We start from the raw sequence: 24,033 nt of genomic DNA, 5'->3' as shown, positions 1-24,033 counted from the left end.
AGTTCAGCTGGAGTGTCTACTAAAGATGAGGAAAGGTACCATGAGGTTCAAGAGAATGCTTCATAAAAAAACAAACCCATTTTAATAGAGTTTCTGCTTAATCAACAATACATTCCTCAGAGCAGAAACCTGCCCCGTCTAACAACAATAATTATTATTTTATTATCCTGACTCTGGGCACTGCCTCCACCTTTGATCCTTATCATAATCTTGAAAGGTAGCGATAGGCCCAAGGTCACAAAGTGAGTTTTGTGTCCAGGGTTTCTCCCATCTATATCCAGCACTCTAGCTCAAGTGTGGGGAACCTGTGGCCCTCCAGATGTTGCTGAATTCCAGCTCCCATCATCCCAGGTCACTAGCCATGCTTGAAGGGGCCAGGTGATCAGCTGCTACCCCATACTGTCCCTGCGGGGTGGTGAGCAGAGTAACCTTCCCCAGCCTTGTGGCCTCCAGATGTTGGACTATAACTGCAATCAGCTCTGATCATTGGCCACTTTGGCTGGGATTGATGGAGTCCAACTTGGAGGAGACCAGGTTGGGAAAAGCTGGTATAGTACATATGTACTCGTACTGCAACTATTCAGTGAGGTGTTAGGGGGAGAGTAGGACTTCTGTTGGAGGAGGAGTAGAACCTTTGGTGGGTGCTTTGGGGGCTGGCAGAGAGGACACAGAGGGAAGCTAGGAACGTTTTTCCAGTCCAGGAATTGATCCAGCCTCAAGAAGTGAGGGTGGGACATCAAAGCTCACCTGTCCTTGGAGGAAACGTTTTATGAAACCAGGAAGTTTCCAAGCCAGATAAACATGTAGATCATCTCTAAAGATAATCACTGGGGTGAAATTGGGGATGCTCCATCAATATACTTCCTTCAAATTCTTGTTTGCCAGATGTCACAATGAGACATAGTTCATCGCCACTTTTGTTCATAGCTTAGACAGACTTCAGACATTTTAGGGCAGGTGAAGCTCACTTACCGTAGGATGTAGCCATGGAGAACCCCATTGTGCTCACTTTCAGGAGGGGGTTGCCACTGAACCATGATAGACTGATTGGTCCGCCCGCTAGCCACAATATTTTTGGGTGATGCACTTGGAGGTTCTTCAGGTAACATCAATCTACATGCAGTCAGGCATGGAAGAAAATGACAAAAAGACCCTTAGCTGATGTCTTCACTTAAAGACAATATAGTGTTGTTTTCAGAGGTCTAGTTGAAATAGTTGCAACAAATCAACATAGTAGAAAGCCAATTAAGCAAGCAACAAGAGAGACAGCTGCTGGGATAACTTTATTTTTGTCTGAATCACTCAGCTTGCCATGATCTCTCAAAATGATTGCATGTTTGAATGAATTTACACAACAGCCAAGAATGCATGATTTCCTTCAAATTTCTCCACCCACCATATAATATACCCACCTCCCTCACCCCAACACTTTATCTCAAAATCTCTGCGTTTCAAAGCCCTCTAAATTTTGGGTTCAACAAAAGACCAATGCACTGGAAACCAAAGGTGGAAGTGCACCCCCCTTTATGTTTTGTGGGACAGATCAATGTCCAAAGGAAATGTTCTAACCATTGCACAGTTGACCAAAACACAGGGAAAGTTTTCTAGATCCCTACTTGTTCAATGCTCATTGTCAGGGAACTGCCATCGGAGAGTCAGGTGGTGGAAGGGCTCAAGGAGGCTAGGAGACCTTCGGATGCGGAGGAAGGAACCAGTAGGGGGAGAGGGAGAGTTCCTGCAGAAACTCAATCGGAGGAATGGCTCCAAGATGTTTCCAGTGAGAACAGCAGGGAGGGCTCAGGACCTCCGCTGGGGACGCCCACTCCGCACAGGAAACTGTCACGCAGAGAATCCAGAAGGAGAGTTTCCGTCAAGGAACTCTTATGTTGGCGTAAATTCCGGAAGCGCCCACTGACGGATTCTGCCAGCGATTGAGGTAGCCATGCACCCATGGCTCCGTGGACTGGGAGAGTTTAGGAACTGATGGCAAAGCTTGGAAGGGCTTAAACGCTTACGCACGAGCAGCCCCCTTTTCCCATTACACTCATCTTGACAAGTAAAGACTTAAATGGCTAGTCTCAGCATTCCTGAGAGTCTCCTTGCACTCGGCAAGGGGCTGGGGGTGCTTTGAAGAATTTACAAGAACATAATATCTGCCCAAAAGGTTTAGAAGGTGACAGGTGGGGTGAAGTTTCAAAAAGCGACAAAATGGTCTTGAACACTCAGGTCACCCAGTCTATGTGTGCTTCTCAAAACCTTTAAACTCCCCCGTCATGTTTATAACCATCTCAAAAAAATGTGCAATGGAGCTATATTTTCTACTTAAATTATGGTATTTTGATTTCTGAAAATTTGGTTTTCTGGTGACATTTTCAGTGGCTTAAGAGGAACAATGACTAGAAAGGTCAATATACATTGATCATATCTAATATAGTGGTCCTTGTTTTCACAAGCATACTTATATCCAGAGCAATGATCACTTAATGTTCACAGAGGGGTTTTGTTTCATGGTACCTGCTGGTTTCTATGCTGTACTGGCCCTTGCCCACTCGGTTCACGGCACATACTCTGAATTGGTAGGTGCGGGCGGGAGTTAAGCCACTCACAGTGATGCTGGTCATCTTTGGATCAATGTCTGAGAGGTGCACTTTCCATGGAGAGTCTGGTGGAGGGAAGCAGAATAATGGCATCAGCATTTGACTAGTATAGCAAGTAATCAGATCTGGATGACCCACAAGAAGTCAACAACAGAGAAGTCCATTCCTTATGGAACACCTTTCTTCCACTTGCCATTGCTATTTCCATCTTTCATTGATTTGTCAAGCCTTATATTTCAACCTCACCATTACACTGAGCAAAGCACCCTGCTTTGAATACTTCTATAAGTATTCAAAATGGAACAGTGAAATCTATTCATAATTTCCAAATTAGGGCTATCAACTGATCAAAGCTTCCTCAGTCCCTAGAACCATTAATCCAGGACACTTGGCCTCAAACTATTTAGCCTCATTGATTACTATGAAGATAAAGGCATGGGAAGGGTCTGAAATATCTGGAGAAAACATGCCAGTTCTGAGAATATTTGCATTTTTTCACACCCACTATTCTCCCCACCCCTATTTGCTGAGAATAAGCAAGCTCAGTTCAAATCAATGGCTCTTGCTTTCAAGTAAATGCTCTTAGAGTTGGACTGTTAGTCAATGAATAGTCTCACTTTCAACCAATTAATCAACTGATTAACTTATTAAAATAAATACGGAAGCAGCTTAATAAAAGGGATACTTTCCGGATATTTAATCAAGGTAACTGGTTGTATTGAATTAGCAGAGACATAATTTATTCTCCAGAAAAAAAATAGCATTCTCTCATTCTTTGCTTGGACAGCTATGTTTACAGCAACACCATCAGCAGCAATGAACACATTTTCATAAAGGAACAGATTAACATCCAATTAAAATTAACCTGTTAATCCACCTTGTAATTATTTTATATACCTTTTATCATGTCCTCCCTTTAGCTGTAGTCTTTTCTAAGTTGAAGAACCATAATCTTCTTAAGGCTTTTTCTGACATTACCTCTTAAAGATATGAGCTCTCTCCTTCATGTTATACCCATGTCTGAACATAGCTGAAAATGCAATATAAGAACCAGACTTTCATGTGCATAACCTTCACATACAACACAATTCTGAAAGGGGCACAGAAGTTCAGTATTTCTCCATAGTAATGGCTTTATGTCATTTTCCATAGCGGATTTCTGTCCATAATGGTTCGATATGCCGTTTAACTGCAATTGCTTCCCCCCAAATAATCCTTTGAATTGCAGCTTGGTGTGGAAAATTTGCTGTTAGAGATTTCTTGCTTTCAGAGAACTACATATCCCCAGAACCAAGCCAGGGCCACCCATCCTTTGCTCAGCCGTGCAATGCAACCCTGACCAGGCCAAAATTCTGCACACACAAACTGCAGAAAGGCACTCAGAGCCAACAGCACAAGATGATTGCACCCATCAAGCAACACTTAAACCATTTTCACTGTGGAAGTGTGTCATGAAGAGCACTTGCATTTTCAAAACATAATGTGAAAAGCTGCCCTTACACTCACCATATGTGGGAAGCATCCTGCAATACTAACTCCTTTTGTTATCTTTCCCCATAATCTCGCTCCCAGAACTGTTACTTAAAACAGTCATTTCATTCTCAGAATGCCAACTTAACGCCACCGCTTTCTCTCTTGCTTCTGATCTTCACTCAAAGACCCACTACTTCTTGAAGTCTTCGGAATGAATCCTTAGCCCTCACCTCCAGCTGTAACTGCATTTGCTTTATTCATTCTTTGAAAAGAAACAACCACTTTGAATCGTGGAAACATCCCATTGAAAGGTGGTGCATGTGTGGGCAAGGACCTGTTCTTATGCCACATTGTTAGGTACTATGCATAGTAAGAACCTAAGAATATAAGAAGAGGCTGCTGGATCAGGCCAAAGGCCCATCTAGTTCAGCATCCTCTTCTCATCGTGGCCAACCAGATGCCTTTAGGAAACTCGGAAGCAAGACCTGAGAACAAGAGCACTCCCATCACCCTGGGGGGTGAGGTTCCAGTAACTGGTATTCAGAAAGGCATACTACTTTTGAGCATGGAGGCAGAGCACAGCCATCAAAGAATCATAGAATGGTAGAGTTGGAAGGGACACCAAAGGTCTTCTAGTCCAACCCTCAGAAAAAACAGCCAAAGAATCTGTGACAGATGACTATCCAACCTCTGCTTTCAAACCTTCAGTGAAGGAAAGTCTGCAACCTCCCGAGGGAGCCCATTCTACTGTGAAACAGCTCTTATTGTCAGAAAGTTCTTGCTAATGTTTAGCTGGAATCTCCTTTTTGTAATATGAATTCATTGCTTTGAGTCTTCCCCTCTGGAGCAGGAGAAAATAGGCGTATTTCATCTTCAACCTGACAACCCTTCAGATTGTTTAAAATGGCTATTGTATCACCTCTCAATCTCCTCTTCTCCAGACTTAACACCCCCAAATCCCTCAACCGTTTTTTATAAGGCTTTGTTTCTAGCAGTCATTGATAGCTTTCTCCACCATGAATTTGTCTAATCTTCTTTTAAAGCCATCCAAATTGGTGGCCATCACTGAGATATATGTATATATATTTACTGATGAACAACAGTTCAGCTGTGCCTTTTGGAATGGACTATCAAGATGCATTCCTTGGTCTCAAAGTTTGGATGTACCACAGATTTATATGAGCTTTTCAAATATCCTCTAATTCCTACCCGCTTTAAAAACTGGTTGCTTTCCAATTCCCACCAGGTGTGAAAGCTGTTTCAGACTTGACAGTCATTCTCTTAACTTTGCAAGGAACTTCTGCGATGAGAAGTTTATGTCTGGGAGAGGAAGAAGCCCCCCCTTCAGACCACATGGTTAAGCAGATTGAGCATTTCTCCACTGAAAAGGGATGCTGCTGCACATGTCACCGCATAATAAATAAAAACTATATTCATTAACATTTTAATAAAGGAGGAAATGAGCATGATAAGGACAGATGGGCTGTGTATTTCTCAACCCATCTGTTTGGCAGCCCATTCACAGCGCCACACCCAGGAGCAGCTCTGGCTGAAGGCCTCTAATGAAATTCATAGTGAGCTTGGAATATCTCCCTTTTCAGCTTTCATGCAGGTATAGAACTGTGACTTTCTCAGCCAAATCAGCTCACTGCTGCAAGCCTCAATGCAGATTTTCCTGGAGATTCTGCATACCTCAAAGAGTGTGTGTGTGTGTGTGTGTGTGTGTGACATACTTTGAGTATGTTATTTAGCCTAGACATCTCTGAGAACGTGTTCTCCAAAGAAAGATGGTGTTGATAGTATAGTCAGGTGTCAGGGCTGCCTCTAGGTCCCAGCTCACAGAGGACCAACGCCAGGTTGATGTAATGTACAAAAGTCTTTATTGAAGTTTGGTTTCCATTCCAACGCCAGAGCGTGCAGCCCTATGTCTTAACCTTAGATCGGCAAAGTCCCGTCTGACTCATCACCCCTTCCGCACCAGTTTAAGATCCTAGCCTTACTCTACCTCTCCCGTTGTTCTTTCCTCCTCTGGGTCCTCCTGCCCCCTGGGGTTTCCTCCTTTCTGGACTCTTCTGACGCTGACCCCCCTGAGTCTTGCCCCTCCTTCCGGCGGGCTTTAGGACCTGGCTCCCTATCCGGGCTACCTGCTGTGCCGCTCGCCTGTACATTTGAACTTGGTGCGCGCGCCCAGCCGGTAACCTTCCTCCTGACCGTTTCCCCGCTCTCCGATGGAGGCGTGGTCAATCCTGACTCATCTCCTCTCGCTGGTAGTGAGAACACTGGTCCCGATTCCTGGGACTCCTCCCCCCCACTGCGCTCTGGTGGGGAAGCTGGTCCTGATTTCCAACTGCTGCTCTGGGAGTCCCCGCTGGCCCCTTCCTTCTGGGGTTTCCCCCTTGGCACCCCCCTTGCCCTGGCCATCGGCGCTCCCTTCTGTGAATCTTCCGATTCGCTGGAGAGGCTCGTGGAATCCCTCTGACCGCTGTCACTGCCTCCACCCCCCTCGGATTCCTCCTCCTCGCTCTCCATCTCCGCCCACTCCTGTGCCTCTGCTCCTGAACCCCTGACATCAGGGATGGGCCCACTTCAGGTTTGTCAATTTTATTTACAGTGGTATCTTGGTTCTTGAACTTAATTTGCTCTGGGAGTCCATTCAAATCCTGAAACCGTTTGAAAACCAAGGCGTGGCTTGCAATTGGCTGCTGGAGCTTACTGCACTCAAGCGGAAACCACGTCGGACGTTCGGCTTCCAAAATATGTTCGCAAACTGGAACACTTACTTCCGGGTTTGCGGTGTTTAGGAGCTGATTTGTTCAGGAGCCAAGCCCTTTGAGTACCAAGGTACCACACTGTATTTCTTTACTAAAACCCCAAGATCTACCAACTAGAGCCAGGTGTGGAAGAATTACAGTTTTAGAACAGGGTGCCACTGAGCACATTCAGAGCCTAGGAATTTGGAGTGAGCTCACAATAATTTTACACAAAAAACCACTCCTTGTTAACTTCCTTCATTTCACTAACCTAATTTAGGTGGTGAAAGTTGTCCTGTTGTTGCTACTGCTAAACAATTGGGAGTAAGAAGTCCTTGCTGACCTACTGCAAATCATCCAGAGATTTGCCAGTAGATCCTGATCTACCAGCTTCTGCCTCACTGAGAATTTCTGTTTCTCACAAACTGAGTTTCTTCATTTCCAGCATGGCATTAGAAAGTTTGCTGCAGAGGAATGAAAATGCAAAACATGTGAGAAAGAGAAGTGCCCTCCTTTAAATCTGAGGGTGGCATTGCTCTGAGGAGACAGCCAATGCCTGAGAGGTGAGAAGAAGAAATAACTTCTTTCATCAGCATCAGAAGGGACTATTGGCTTTCAGTGACATTTCAGGGATCTCCACAAACAGAAGGAAACTAATTTCCTATTCAGGAAATATTGACAAGAACAAGCTTCAATTACCTTCACATTCTGGGACCACATGGATGCTGTTGTGACATCCTCAGAGCCATAGCTAGGGGGAGAGGGGTTAGCTGGGTTTTTGTCCCAGGTGAAGCCTCCAGAGGGGTACCATTGAGGCTCCCAGCCTGTGTGTGTGTGTGTGTGTGTGTGTGCGTGCGCGCAAATGCATGTGTGGAATGCTAAACTGGGTTTTTAACCCAAGTGAAATAAAGCCTAGTTTTGCCCCTGACACCCTCACTTTCACCACATGGTCCTGACTGGCTAAGATCACATTGTGAAAGAGAAGAGATCTCTAAGCAAGGGCAAAATGAAAACACAAAACTGGCACATTGGGGGGTGCAGGGGCAGAGGTATAATGGCTGGTGTGAAAAGAGGCAAACATTCTCTGCAGTAGCAGTGCATTTTCAGGAGATGTTCCAGGCCGCCCAGAATCTTCACAAAAAGGGCCAAGGAATTACTCTGCCTTCTGGAGCCCCAGCACTAAACTGGTTTGAAAAAATAGCATTTTGTGAAAAGGTAATACCAGCTCTTTTCATGTTTCATTCATGTTTCATTCTGCAATAATCAAGCAACTTCAGAGATTCCATCTAAAGAAAATGGCATCACATCCAGGCATCACAGTCTTCTATTTCTGCTCTTTGTGGTTGCTAGGGTGAAGTCAATGACTGTGTAATAATGACAAGAAACTGTACAGGGGAAACGTCACACCAGCATCACTAATTCAGAGCTTTGCTGGCAAGAACAAGAACAAGAACAAGTTAACTTCCACTAGGATAGTCTGCCAGCTGAGTTATGAAGGCTGCATCTCAAAATACATTTATTGTAACAGGGTTTTTTTTTGGGGGGGGGGGAGAAAGTCCAATTTCTGGCACAGTGGGAACCAGGAATATTAGGAGAGGCTGTCACTTGAAAAAGAGTGCAAGGAAGCCTGGAAACTTGCAGGAAGCCATCAACAAAAAAGCTGGCCTGACAAAAGATTTCCCTGTATCTATGATAGCTGTGATTCAATGATGTGTGTGCACCAAAGCTATCTGGATTTATTGGACCAAGTTATTCTCTAGTAAATCACAGCACTGAACCAAAATGCTGTTTTCCAAACACCCCTGGAAAGCTGCTGAAAGAGAAACAAAGAAACAACACTAGTCCTGCTCGGGAGTAGACCTACATATTAGGGATGTTCTACTCATGGAATTAAATTCAGTGTGTCCCTTCATGTAGGACTCAAGATGGATTTTCTTCTCATGGCCTTTGTATCAAATCCTGGAGCCCATTTCATACATGCATATTAAACACTTTCAATCCTAAATTTCAATCCTAAGGACACATACTCTCTCTCTCTCTCTCTCTCTCTCTCTCTCTCTCTCTGTGTGTGTGTGTGTGTATGTGTGTGTGTTTGACTTCCAAGTATGGTATGGGTGCTGAGCAGCAAAATGTGGGAGAACTACTGATTGATTGCAGGAGCTGGATGAGACCCAATGCTATGTGAATCACAGATGGAATATAGCAAAGATGTTCATTTCCCCACCCACTCAATAATAGCGGAGACCCCTCCTTTCACCACCATTTGTTGGTCTTTCACGGTTGTTCTCTTATGAATAAAAATAATGTGTGTTGTGTGGTGACTAAAGAACGAACAAAAATGAATAGGAAAGAGAAACTAAGGCCAGACTAAACTAATAAATAGATTGGAAGAGGAGGAGGGGGGGAGAAGAAGAAGAAGAAGAAGAAGAAGAAGAAGAAGAAGAAGAAGAAGAAGAAGAAGAACAACAACAACAACAACAACAACAACAACCTTCTAACTAGAATGCTAAATGTCCATAGATGACCTAATTGTCACCGGTCTGTTTCATGGAGCAATTTGGTTTCATCCATTAACCTCAACTGTAAACACCACTCGAGAGTGCTTAACCCAAGCCACTTGATCTAGTGAACAGTTTGATTCAACAATGGAACCTATTAATCTCTCTACCAACTTAGGGTTGTGCTCTGTTTATATGCTGCATCTGTAGAATACTTTATTTATTCTTCTTCCCTTCTCCTGGTAGAAGATAAAAGATCTGGCAGGAAGAGGAGATTAAACAGAAAACTAATATAAACGAACCCTATTCATCTCCTGGGCACTCTGCTTTGCACAGAAAAACGTGGTTGGAGGGGGAAGATTTGCTTTCTCGTGGAGCCAAGGATTGAGCAAGTTCGCAGAGTACCTTTAAAATTTAAATAGCAATCCTCCTCTTGACAATCAAACTAAACCTTTTCAAAGGCTGCTCCTCCCTTAAGCCTTTAAGGAAAAGAAGAGAGCTGAATGGCAAAGTGGCTTCTTGCACTGTATAAAAAGGACAAGAGAGTTTCACATGCTGGATCCACTTGGTTGCCCTTTTCCAGCCTCCTCCCAGAATAGGAAACATTCCATAAAAATGTCAACACCCCCTTCGCCTTCCTCTGGGGATTACTGTCACTTGCCTGACACAGAGAGCCCAGAGAAGCTCCGCGCTGCAGTGACAACAGACACAACAGGTCAAGCTATTAAATAAGCCTCCATTATACTGAACAGACAGTGCTAATCTTTCATTTTGCGTAAGCTACCCTAGAATACATTTCTCAGGCTGTACTTGTTCTCTCTTTTTTGCTGCAGCTCACACTATCTGAAATAGCTCCCATTTTCAGTTGTCAGTTTTCAAAAACATAACATCCTACTGTGGATGGACACTACAGTATTTGATATGAAATTCAAGTCCCGAGAAAAAAAAGATTCCCCAATAAGATTGGTTGGGGTATATCTGTAGGTCACATCAGGATGTGAAGTGAAATCCACATGGCTGGCTGAAAACAGGAGTCATAGAATGATAGAATTGTAGAGTTGGAAGGGACCATGAGGGTCATCTAGTCCAGCCCCAGCAATGCAGGATTATTATTTTTGCCCTATGTGGGGTTCAAACCCACAACCCTGATATTAAGAGTATCGTGTTCTACTGACTGAGCTATCCATGTGATCAGGTGTACCCACCAAGAATCTTCCATGTCTCGCCACCTGAATTAGATGACTGGCCACCTTTGCTTCTTCCTTTGGTTGCCTTAGAGCAGTGGTGGCCAAACTTGGCCCTCCAGCTGTTTTGAGACTACAACTCCCATAAACCCTAGCTCACAGGACCAGTGGTCAGGGATGATGGGAACTGTGGTCCCAAAACAGTTGGAGGGCCAAGTTTGGCCACCACTGCCTTACAGTGTTGCAAGAGTTTGTCCAAAGTTGGCTTGCATAGGAACTCCAAGGGTTCTTAAGAGTCAACTCAAAGGTCCTCCTCTGGTGCAATGGGTCAATGCATCTGGCTGTGAACCAGAAGTTTGGTGGCTCTAGCCCATTCAGAGATGGCTCTGGGCAGGATTCCTGCATTGCAGGCGGTTCGACTAGATGACCCTCTAGGTCCCTTCCAACTGTACAATCCTATGATTCAAAGGAGAGGGGGGCTTTTAAAATCCCTCCCCAGAAAGCCTAAGTTCAATATCTAGGCCATAGAAGGGTCCCCATTCCCACTCTTTTTTTCGAAACCAGTAGAGTGTGCAGATGTCTCTTGGAAGGACTTCCAGTCTCAGAGGGCACTGCTCTGGAATCCCCAATGGGCTCTAAAGCATGAAAGGGCAACAGAGGGGGGCGGGGAGGAAATTCTCCTTCCTCATTATTTCTCTCCTTGGTGTGCTGCTGCCGCTCAAAATTGACTGAATGGGGATGGTGCTCTGGAGAGCCCATAGGATGATCTGGGGGGTGGGGAGGACTTTCAAACAATCACCACCAGCCCAGGCCAAATCCTTCAAGGCCAGAGGGTGCTGCTTGGTTGGACTCCTGAAATTTGGAAGACTCACTCCCATCACACATACCCCATCGCAGAAACCAAAGGCTATGAAATAAGAGAATGGCACTTTAAGGGCACAGGCAGAAGGCTGGGGCCAAGAGCAGGACTCATCCGGTCAGCCTTGGAAGGCTTTTGCACTTTGCCGAAGCAAAAGCTCCATTTCAGTGTTGGACTTTAACTTTTCAATCATCCATCCATCCATTCATAATTTTGTTTGTATGCTGCCTTTCCACAAAAAGTTCACAGCAGCTTACAAGAAAGAAAACTGGAAAATATCTCAAAATTACAAGATTGTCACAGTTAAAAGTGACCCAAGAACAAATTCATGATACCATAATAAAAAACAAAATAGCAGTAAAATAGAGTAAAAAATTAAGAAGAAATGGGTATAAGATGAGATAGTCAAAAATAATATTGATAACACAGCGAAAAGAAGAAAAGAAACGAATGAAGCCACATATAGGTGGAGGGAAGTCAAAATTTATGTCTGTATGTTTAGTTTGTATGTTTCTTTTCTTTTCTGTAATCTAAGTTGAGAGGTGTGCATGTATCTATGTATAACAAGTTTGTTTAGTGTTCTGGTTTGTGTTTGTAAGTATTGCATTTATCAATAAAAGTTTAAAAAGCCAAATATTTAAAAACATTTCAGTGCTATAAATATAGCAAAATTAACAACTTCCTGCCTTCTGACAACAGTAAAGATAATAAGACAGCCTGACAGTTTTAACATGGTGAAAGAAACCCCCTTCCTATGTCCCCAAGTCTCTCTCTTGCAACAGCTTCTTATAAGGCTACCAAGGGCAGGCCATGGGATAGCTGGCAACACCCCTCCTATGGTGTTCCTTCAACTAGCTTTTGCCAAGTGCTCTGTTCAAGGTCTGAACAGACATGCCCCCCCCCATTAGAGCTTAGAGTCTGGCCAGGACCACAGGCAGACAAAGGAGAGGGGCAGGGAGAGAGGCTTCCTTTTGGAAACCTCAAGGGTTGTTCAAGAAATCCGCTTTTTCAGAGTCAAATCAGCTTATTCCTGGATCTATTTGGGGAAGGGGAAAATTGATAACAGGAAAAGAATAGGAATGGTCAAAATTCTGCAGCTGAAGAAGCATAGATGGAAAGTGAGAATTAGCAATAAAAAAAGGACAGTCAGCCTGCACAGATCAACCTTTCTGGACCATTCAGCTTTTATTGCCTTGCGGGTGAAGCGGTAACAACAAGCAGTTGTAACCGAAGAAGAGGCAAAAATGCCAACAGAGCAAGGCATATAATGTTGATGGCAGCAATTTCTGGCCCTGCTCTTTGGCCATGATTCCTGGCTTGTTCTGTGGTCCTACTGCCTTGGTTAATCTTCTCTTCTGAAGGCTCACAGCTGACTCTGGACTCCTGGCTCGAAACTGCTGCCCATCGCCCAGCCCTGACAGTCTCCCTAATACTATGTTTACCTTTTTCTTAGGGCTCATCCACACTTCCACGTGCCCGGTGTCTAGAAAGCACTGGTCCAAGTGATTGACCCCTTGACCCACACTTTCTAGCCATGGGTCTGAGTGGTTTCCCCTTTGCTCCACGCTCCTTTCCCAGGGAAAGCTCACTCCTTAGTGTTAAATCAGAGCAGACGTCAATCCGGAGAAAACCCGAATTGCCATTTGCTCCAACGGAATGCTAAAGAGCAGTTTTCCCTGGGGGAAGGCAGCAGGACAAGAAAAAGCGCGGACAAGCTCTTGGCTGAATGGCACTGAAGGAAAAGTGCTGTGTCAGGTCAAGTCGTCCAGGCAGCAAGCGATTAGTCCTCCGAGATTTAGACTTGCTAAACTACCTTCTTTGGCAACAAATAACAAACGTTATGAAATCTCAGGCTACCTGCACATCCAGGGCAACGGGTGCTACTGGTCTTATTAAAGCATTCTGTCCTCAACAGAACCAGTGAACAAATTGAGGACACAGCAAGGTAACAGGCACACATTATAAAAACAAGTTCCTGTTAGGCTTCCTGATGAAAACCCCTCACAGTATTAAAACTTTACAGTATTGTGTCTGCAATACACCCTTAGCAACTGGAAAAAAGTCTTACAGAGGCTCCCATAAACTGGGATTAGGATGCATAGCACATATTGCACCACTGCTGACAGTTAAACAGCTACAAATATAAGCAAATGAGCTTGGGGGAAGCATATGTAAAAACTAGCAGCAGTTAAAATATATGAAAAGGCACCTGTACCACCAAAAGAACAAGCAGAAGCACTGAAAGCAATTTTTGACTGAAAGGACAAAGGAACTTCTGGATGCAGAGACAAAAGTGACGGTGTGTGTAATAGCAAGTATAGCCGCACACAAAGATGCTGGCATAAAACTGACACAAAGCCTGCCCTAGAGCATAGAGCAGGGGCCAGGAAATCACCAGCAAACAAAAGATGAAAGTATTAACCCCACTCTTGGGTTGCATGCTGCCAAACATGCTCTTCTTTTACACATGCACACACAGGCAGTTTCCGTAGTGTTGTAGCACTTCACGGGTGATTGAAGACACATGAGAAAGGAAGTGCTTACATATTCCTACCACCAGTCAGGCTGCTAATAACAGGAAAGGTTTAATATTTAAATGCAATGAGGGAAATGCAGAATGGCAGCTAGAAACTTGGGGTCTGTATATGATGAACACAAACACCAAACAATGCAGGGCCTTGGTTTCTCCTTGGAACAGCTACATGTACAACAGAGTATTTGATGCTTTTCCTACTTCCTTTGACTAGTAGAATTAAGCAGTTTCCCCCCTTCAAATGCTAATAATCATTTCACACACTCCACAGAATGAGACACAGGCTGGATCTAGACACAGCAAAGAAGTGCTTAAGAAAAATGCATTGTAATCTTTATATTGAGAAATCAGGTGGGCAAAAATGGAACCCCACAGTGCCATCTGTTGTCATAGTGTTATAGCACATATAAAACGCTTTTTCTTTAGCAATCTAGCTGAGCTCACAGAGATGATGAAGTTCTGGGCTTTTCCACTTCAGGCTTTAGGGTGTTGCAGTTTTTAATGCTTATGTTAAAAAAAAATATCTATGTGTATAGAAGACTAGTATGTCAATGAGAAAGGCTTAGCATAAACTGATGTGCTAGTTCACTAGATGAAAGAGGTTTTTTTAAAATAAAAATATAGATTGGGGGAGCATGCAAAAACATGGCACTCCTCACTTGCAGTTTGAAGTGGCAAAATCCAGAGTTCTACCACCTCTATCTACCAATTGTATTGAATAGCCATCCATGGACATCATTTTGAGGGCTTACTTGGGCTGTTTGTTTGCACCCTCTTTCCCCTTGTCCTAGATGGGATGCATATATTCCATGTGAATCACAGACTCTCCCAAAGGCTAAAATGCAGGTTTTGAAACGATTGTCAAGATAAAGCCTGCAGGGCAAATACTGCAGCTGACTCAGAGCCTGCTGATCCTCGATTTTAGGATGAGGATGCTTGCCTCTCTCCTAGGATGGCATTCATGAAGGCTGGAAGTTAAGCAAACAGTTGCCCACACTGCAGACCGTATCATTATTAATCCATCCCAATGTTTAGAGGATTAGAGCGCAGTCCTGTGTGCCCTCTCTGTTTGTAGTTTTGAGAGCATCAGTTTCCCTGCTAGCCAGTGACCATTTCTGTGGTGCAAAGTCTTGCACGGTCAACAACCCACTGATTTTTTACAATAACTGCCCTGTATGAAACACAACACAGTGAATCATTCCCTCCTTTGCAGATGATGAACACAAACCAAGACACAACAACTTGCCTGGGGTTGCCACAGGAGTCCAGGACCAACCAGGATTGAAATCCAAACTCCACCTGGCATCCCTTTCCAGTACCCCTCCCCAAAAGCATTGCTGACAGGAATGGCTCTCTACTTCCCTAGGCTGTGTCTCCTTTTTGTTTCTGCACTTCCAGACAAAAAGCTTTGTGAAATTTATGCACAGAGAACTAGCCTGTGGTAGATTACAATGCCATCAGCTAAAATCAACGGATTTGTCTGACAGCGTGTGAGAGTTCAGAAAATCCCTTCGTACCCTTCAGGATTATCAAAGCAATTTCTGTAGGATGTTATCAGATCTCGACTGAGCTTCTTACAGATTTTTAGAGGTGAATTACTATATTTTCCAGTTGACAGTATCATCCCTATTTCCAGAACAGTCTCCTGCAAAGCCTGATATTCTGGATTACATCTGAAGGCCACTCAAAACTGCATGCCGAAGCCCATCTTTCTAGCCCCTGAATATTGTGGTCGCATTTATATTCCATAGTGTGCGTGCTGAGCATGGCCAGATAAACAACAGAGTGATTGAAGTACAAGGTAGGGCCCTTGGCTAAAATAGATACTCGGCAGCAGACCAGATGTAGCTCCCCCCCCCAAAAAAATTAACATTCATGTAAATAAACATGAAGCCTTTCCATTTACTTTGAAGCCCTACAGACATGGATAAAGTATGTATCCACTGGTGTATGTGTGTGTCTGCATACACACACACACACACACACACACACTCCACTCTTCCTTGACTGAATCTGTCTCCTTCATTTCTCCATCTCAGTCACCTTGATTTGGCAGGAAGAGAGAGAAGCAAAGGCTGCATCAGAAATAAGGGTGGTATGGTTGGTGTGGGGGGGGAAGGGAGAGGAGATCAAATGGGCAGAGGAGGAGGCAGGGAGGTTCAGAGGTATGAATAAAGGCTGCCTGCTTCAAACCTGAATCTCACAACCTGTTGCTGAATCAGGGACGTGGCAGCCACAGTTTCTCGGCTCTAACCCCTGCCCCACCTCCTTTTCCTCCTCCTAGGAGCAGGACTCTGGGACAGGAAATTAGAGGGAGAAGCCCTCACTTCCTCATCTCTTGGTTGTCGGCAGCAGACGTCATGCCTCCGCAGCATGAGCTGGACCCAAGGAGAAGCCTTACCAGTGGTGGTGAGAAGGTGTGTTCCTCAAGAGAGGAGATGAGATGGGGACAGGGAAGAAAAGGCTCTTAGTGGAAGATGCATGGAGAGTGAAGAAGGGCAGGTGGCCTTCCACTGGACTCTGGGACTGTGGGAGCCCTGGTAAGAAAATGCCAGCTCAATTATATTTTATGAGAGTGACTGCCATGACAACAAGCCTAAGCCGAGCATCAGGATTACACAGGGGCTGCATAATTGCACTCCTGAGCAGTGAACATCCAGGCAGTCGCCCTGGCTTCTTAAGTCAAAGATAATGCCATGTGCAACAGGTCTGAAGAGCAGCAGTGACTGGGGGGGGGGGAGCTCCCAATTAGAGTCCCCAATGGGCCAGAACATTTGCCAGGGGAAATGGTTGTTCTTTTAGAATAAAATTTCTTATTTAAAAATTATTAATAATCCACATGCACATTTGCAAGAGAAGAAACAGATACCCAGGCTTCGCATGATTTCTCACGCCTACCCAAGAGAGACCTGGGAGGGGAAGGGAGGAAAACAACAACTCCAAATAAAATGTCTTCGCATAAATGGGTGAAAATCAGTTTCGCCGCACTTACTGTTCTCAGACAGCTCGACAATGTAGTGCAGGACGGGGCTGTTTCCATTGAAGGGACGCACCCAGGAGAGGACCACGCTGCGGCTGAAGGAAGCGTTCAAGGTGGCCAGGAGGTTCTGCGGTGGGTGAGGCAATTCTCTGTGGAAAGCAGGGTGGGGAGACAAGGAGAAGAGGGCGTCACAAATTAAAACAAAAAGCAAAGAAGGAAGAGATCCACCTGTCACTCTGTAGGTCACAGACAAATGTTTAAATGTTTAAATGGATCAGCTTAACGTAAAAGTGAAATAATAATAATAATAATAATAATAATAATAATAATAATAATATTCAGAGCAATGCTGAGTTTTTGTGTGGTTTCTCAGTGGTGATTTATGTGGAAATTCCTAAGGTTGACACTTAAATAGCTAATGGCTCTGTTACTTAACATGGGAAAAAAGCCAGTTTTCAAATTTGTTTTTTTAATTGAGACAACTTGGCCCATAAATTCTTTTTACAGCGAGTTCTTAGTAATGGAATAGCTGTAAAACATATGAATAGGAAACCAACGCCTGAGGAGAAAGGGGGGAGGAGAGATGATTTAAAGTGGAATTTTTCATACTTGGGCGAGCAGAAGACACTGCCACCATCCATGAAGAGCCCCCAATCAAAATTATTGTACGTACTCTAAGGTTGCTACCATTTAAGATTCATGCTGCAGCCTCAGCCTGGTAGATCCCTAACAAAATAGAGGTGCTGTTCTTTTCTAAACCACCCAAGCGAAAAATGCCTGCAAAAAACACTTGGGAATGCTAAATGGAATGCTTAAAATCTAAAGTAAAATGAACAAAACATAGGATTTAGTAAAGCACACAATATCTAAAAACAGACACACAAATTATGAAAAGTAAGCACCCACAAATATGTGGAAGTAGATGGGTAAGGCATATTGCTTATGCCTCAAAGCACTGGGAAGACTTGCTGTGAGTTCCAGCCAGCCAAGGCTGTACAAGACAAGTCCCAGTGCCTGAAGCAGAATAGGGGAAGCTGCCTTAGCTGTCAGTCCATTTGTCCACATAGTTCAGTATTGCCTACACTGGTGGGCAGCAGCTGTTCAGGATTTCAAAGAGGAGCCTGTTTCTGCCCTGCCTGGTACACCAGGAATTGAAGCAGGAACCTTCTGCATGCAAAGCATGTGTTCCGCCCCCGATCTATGGCCCCCACTGCAAAACTGAGCCTTTTACCAAATCAGACTATTGGTTCATTTATCTTAGTGTGGTCTACACTGACTGGCAGCTCCTGGACAAGGATCTTGACCAGCCACTACCTAGAGATGTCAGTTTGGGATTTGCTTGCAAAATCATGTATCCTACCTAACTTCCCCCCTCCCTCCTCAGATTGCAATAAAAACATTTTATTTTATTTATTGCATTTTCATCCAAAGGTGGCATACATGGTTCTTCTCTCTGTCCTCATTTAATCCTCACACAACAACCCTGTGAGGTATGCTAGACTAAGAGGCAGTGAGTGGCCCAAGGTCACAACCAATGAGCTTCATGGCCAAGTGGGGATTTGAACCCTGGTCTCTCAGATCCCAGTCTGATGCTGTAACCGCTGCGCAACACTGTCTCTCTCCCAATAATAAATCAAAAGACTAACCATTTGCTAGCCATTAATGGCAGACCAGCACCCATCACTTGTCAGCATCGCCCTTGAGCCAGTACCACCAACTGGACTCATGCACTTCAGCCTGACTGGGCTAGACGAGCTGGGTAGCACTTCCAGAGACCACCTTCTGCACAGGAACAGGTCAAAGTGCTGTGGACTCACAGCTTGAAGTTGTGAGCACCGGATTCACTTCCACAAGAAGACAGTCGTCGCACAGTAGAGTATAGCAGAGTCTAGCAGAGTATATAAATGACTCGGAGAGCAGCTCTGTAGAATATCTTCTTTATTCTGTCTACAACTATAATACAACTATATACAGAGCTAAATGGGTTCTAAGCATAAATGAATGCTAAACTGCACTGTGTGTCTGCAGCTGCTCTTAGCAGCAACCTTATCTGTACACACGATCTCTAACACTCAGTCTCTCTCTCTCCGACACACTGACTGACTGACTCTTTGATGTGGTGCTGGAGCAGAATAAGTAGAGAGCAGAACACGCCTCCTCCTCTCTGGAGAGTCAGCAGAGATCATCAGGAGATTCTTGGATATGGGAGGGGTGAAATCTCCTAATCACCTGGAGTGGCCCACTCTTCCCAGTCACACGATGGGGGTTGTCTTTGCCTATATCATGAATTTAAGTGAGATAGTAGCAGGTTTTGGGTGCCACCACCGGGCAATGATCCCACCATTCAGGTATATATCAACAGATAGATAGACAGATAATTGGGGTGTGGGGTGTTGAGGGAGGGAGTTTGCATTCTCTGCCTCAGCTGTTTGAATGTCTTGTGTGAGACCTACTCATAGCTAAAACGACCCGGATCTTTTGCTTCTTGGCATTTCCCATCAAAGTGAAGCCCAAATCTCTTGCGTGGGAAAAGCAACCATCCTAGCAATTTGTCATGGACTGCTCAGTGGAAGTTCTCTCTCAATATCAATTATTGCTGACCCTGGCTGGTCAGACCAAAAAGCAGTAATTGTACTTGACATTCTTTAATTAAAAAATGTACTCATTCCTTTTCATAATTTATTAAGCTGCTGCACACTGAGCACCGTCTAAAACCACAACCAGTCCACATTCATAAACAAGTGCAATTTCAGCCCAGGGATGTGGCTTTAAATCAGAGCTGCAAAATGCATGCCCTGAATTTTAGATTCCTTCCTGTGGTTGAAGTGAAGAGAGGAGAAATGAATTTAATTTTGCATTAACTTTGAACCGTGGCCCATAGTTTATGTAGCCCACCCCAGGCTGCCTAGCTCAAACTGAAAAACAAAATTATGCTTGGGCTCACATAAGGCCGTAAGAGCCCTGCTTCATCAGGCCAAAGACCCATTTTGCCATCTGCTCTTACAGTGGTCAGCCTGCAACCAGGACCTGAGCTCAACAGCCCTCTCCCCCACCTGCCATCCTCAAGAACAGGCCTCCAAAGTCCTTCTGCCTCCAGCCATGGAGGGAGGACATAGCCCTTGTGGCTAGCAGCCATGGATGGGCTTATCCTCCATTAAAAGATGCTGGAAGTTGATGACAGAAAAGGCTTTTTCTCGAACTCCAAGCCATGAGGCAGCTTTTCTGCACCATCAAGCAAAGGAAGGCATTCTCACATCAGTGGAAGCCAAGTGTCTGCACTGACTTCCGGTAGCACCAGGTCCTGAGACCTCGCAGGACCTTGAAAGTTGTGTTGGGGGCCCTGAGGTATGGGTGCTAAGCACCCAAAACATTTTTTGTGGGTGATTGGGCACCCAGAGCCCCCTATAGTTGGTGCCCTTGCAGGAGATTGAATTGCTCCTTGCAAGCAAAGTTCCACTGCATAGAATGGCTGGAAAAGGACCTTTTCTACTTGCTTCAGAGGAGACCCAATGTAAGACTCACATACTGTTTGTAACTGATCATGTTACTGAGATCTGTCACGTCCCAGTTAAAGCCAGCCATTCTGTAGTGCTGGCAGGATTCTGCAGAAAAGCGGAGAAATTGATCAAAACAGGAATGTATGGTATCTTGGAGTGTGGGTTTTTCTTTTTTCTTTTTGAATGTTACAATGTATTCTTTTCCATATGTAACTAACTCTGGGAACTTACAGGGAAGAGAAGGTTAATTAATAATTGTAAAAACTTTTTTTTTGCTTTAACTATTTATTTTGTGCTTTTCATCTTGTGAACTGTCCCGAGATCTTTGGGGAAAGGGCAGTATATAAATTTAAATGATAAATAAATTGATAAATAAATGGTACGTAACCAATGCAGAGCAAAAGATGCAGTTGTGGATCATACAGCTGAAGATTGGGAAGGGGCCATGGGGGTCATATAGTCCAACCCCTTGCAATGTACTGTAGGAATCTTTTTCCCAGTGTGGGGCCTGAAACCATGGCCCCTGGATCTCAGGAGCCATGGCTTCAGGCCCCACACTGGGAAAAAGATTCCGACAGGCTCTACCAACTGAACTATCCCAGCTATAAGTGGTGTTTGCAGAGGCACCAGGTGGTTACAGAAGCACAAAGTATGAACATGCCTGTCACTGTACATGTGTTTATTGGCTAGGTCTGTTTCCCTGTCACTTTAAAGATATCCATTCAAAGCTACTCTACAGTTAGCAGCCCAGGCTGCTCTCATTTTGCTCAAGTAAACAGTTGATACAGAAGGGAATTATTTCCGCTTGTTTCAAATTCTAGCCTTTAGTGGAAATTTAAAAAGGCTCCTTGATATCTGAAACACTGAACATCTAGCTTGTCTATGCTCATCAGGAAAACAGGCTTGATCTCCATTTGGTGAAACTCTGTAAAAGCTAATATTCCTGTTAGGTTACTTCAAGTTTAAATGCAAGTTCCTGTTGAGGATTTGATTTGAGCAGATTGTCTTGCAAGACTCCCTGCAAATTTTAATATTGATATTTTGGAGCATAGATCAATTTGAAGTTCTTGAACTGTGGAATTTGTATCCCTCTTCATTAGTACACTGTGTGCTCATTAGAGCTGATATATTGGAACAAACTCATTTTGTCTCCTGTATCAGGTGTACAGTATAGGCAGTCACCTTGAGTCCACACTAGCAAGGGCAAACCATAACAGGTCTTTGGGGCTAAGCAGCCCTCCGTACTAACTTGTTAAGGCCATAAAATACAAGAGCAATGAACTGTTGCCTTCTGAACTCAGCAACTGCCAGCACATGATGATGCTTATATACAGAAGTCCCTGGAGGCTGAGGAAATGAGCATGCAAGAAACATCTCTCACCAGAAAGGATCGTTTACAACTGAAGAGACCTCTCGAGCGAGGAAATGTATTGGTCTCTCAGTTGTACACAAAAGTGGAGGTTAACCATTATTAATCTCTCTTGAACAAATGCCTCCATGTCACATATAGGAGAACACTAAAATTAAGAGTGAGGAGGGTGAGAAATTAGTTACCACCACCATTGTGAACAGTTCTGTCCATCTTTCATTGGGAAGAAATTAAAATCTCCTTGCTCTAAACATCCATGGAATTATTGCATACTAACTGGATGTCAGAGTGGGATTGGGGGAGGGAATCAATATTGGGCTATTTCTATGTCAGAACAATTTACTTATTTCACAATATTTATATACCAGTTGATTGTGGTAAAACCTCAAAGCTGCACGCACACACACACACACACACACACACACACAACCAAGAAGAAAAGATTGCTAAGTCAGAGGCTGCTGAATGACCAGCTGGGAAATTGGATTGGACTCCTGAAACTGGTGGTCTGGTCCTTGTGTTGGGTCTTTCACAGAAGATGTCCCCAAACTTCGACTCACCAGAGGAACTGAGTGCTTCCCATGCTACCATGCATGGTATTTGGGAGGCCATCAAAAGGCAAAGCAGTGCTCCGCTTCAGACCAGGATGCGGGCGATCAAGTCACCTCAGGCTTCAGGCCAAAGTGGGTGGGGCTGGAGATGAGACTCCTAAGGCCCATTCACCTCCAGTCTTTGTTGGAGATTCAGGATAGAAAGAACGTAAGAACATCAGAAGTGCCTGCTGGGTCAGATCAATGACCCATCTAATCCAGCAACTTGTTCTCACAGTAGCCAACCAGATTCCTCTGGGAAATCTGCAAATAGGACCTGAGCACAAGAGCACTCTCTCCTGCTATATTTCCCAGAAATTGACATTCAGAAGCATTGCTGCTTCCAGTTGTGGAGACAGAGTACAGCTATCCTGGCTAGCAGCCACCAATAGTCTTAGCCTTGCCCGTGAATTTGTCTAATCCTATTTTAAAGCCACCCAAATTGGCGGCGATCGCTGCTCCTTTGGGAGTGAGCTCTGCAGTTTAAATCTGTGCTGCATGAAGACTCCCTCTCTTTTATCTGTCCTGAGTCTTCCAGCTATCAGTTTCATTGGATGTCCCTGAGTTCGAGTGTTATGAGAGAAGGAGAAAAACAGCAGAATTCATTTCTGGAATCCGCTGCCACAAAATGTGGTGATGCTCACTAGCTTGGAAAGCTTTAGAAGAGGACTGGACAAATTCATGGAGCAATGTTTACCAATCATAGTCATGATGAAACCTCCAAGTTGAGAGACCTATGCCACTGGACACCAGTTGCTGAAGAGTAACAACTGGCTTTCATGCTGAAATATACTCAGAGTCGAGAGTGGATTTCATGCTCTTTATTCAGCTCATAGTGGTGAGGAGGGAATGAAAGTCCCCTCAAAGTATCTGCTTTATATACATTATTTACACAATGGGCTGCACATGATTGGCTAATTCCAGAATTCTCCTGTAGGCCAATCAGGTTGTGGATTCATTTCTATCTGGAGCTGGATTGGGTGGTTCCTGCTGACCAATCATACTGCTGCATTGTTCTAGGACCAATCAGACTGCTGCAGTCTGAATCCTATTGTTCTAGGACCAATCAGACTGCTTCATTTTGGATCCTATTGTTCTAGGACCAATCAGACTGCTGCAGTTTGGATCCTATTCAACTCAGTACATAACACATGCCTTGCTTGTGGGCTTTTAGAAGCCATCTAGCTAGCTACGGTACTCTAGGAAACAAGAAAGACTGTTTGCTTGACCCAGCCAAACCCTTCTTCATGTTCTTAAACAGTTCCTCATCCTTTTACAACATGGTGTGAAGAATCACCCAAACACATGTGTGTGCTAAAACCATTTGCAAAATGCACACGCACCAGTTTTGCTTCAGCGCTTGTCTAAGCTCTGAACCATCAAAAACACTACACTGTTGGTGACAGTCTCCTGGGACTCTGGAGAAAAGTCCCCATTTGCCTTCCTATATAAACATGAGAGGACTGTTTCACTGCTGTAGTGAGGCTGGGGAAAAAAAGGTAAGGTATTCAAAAAACGATACATGGCAGACACAAATACCCTAATGTTTGAGAAACAGTTTGTGACTGCCAGAGGATGGCTGATGAATTTTACTCAACAAACACCCACAGAGTATCTTACAAAATTAGCTAAAAGCAAGCTATTTGCTAAGGGAAATAAACTAGGCATGTTTTTGGAAAGATTTCTCAGGGAAAAAAAGAGCC

At 44.2% G+C, this 24,033-nt stretch overlaps 1 protein-coding gene across 7 annotated transcripts in view; it reads right to left on the bottom strand.

The window, feature by feature from the left end:
- Positions 1–24,033, bottom strand: part of SDK1 (sidekick cell adhesion molecule 1) — a 580,479-nt gene that overhangs the window by 173,513 nt on the left and 382,933 nt on the right. For all 7 annotated transcript variants that reach the window (XM_083711227.1, XM_083711231.1, XM_083711232.1 and 4 more), the window contains exons 15-17: positions 16,887–17,023; positions 2,515–2,662; positions 973–1,113 (exon numbers count right to left, since the gene is read on the bottom strand). In XM_083711227.1, coding sequence (XP_083567353.1) covers positions 973–1,113; positions 2,515–2,662; positions 16,887–17,023 — 426 coding nt within the window. The remainder of the gene's footprint in view (positions 1–972; positions 1,114–2,514; positions 2,663–16,886; positions 17,024–24,033) is intronic.

Source organism: Podarcis gaigeae (genome assembly GCF_964106915.1).
Source record: "Podarcis gaigeae genome assembly, chromosome: 14".
Lineage (NCBI taxonomy): Eukaryota > Metazoa > Chordata > Lepidosauria > Squamata > Lacertidae > Podarcis > Podarcis gaigeae.
The sequence above is the reverse complement of the archived record's forward strand: the minus strand, read 5'-3'. Positions and strand labels throughout refer to the sequence as shown.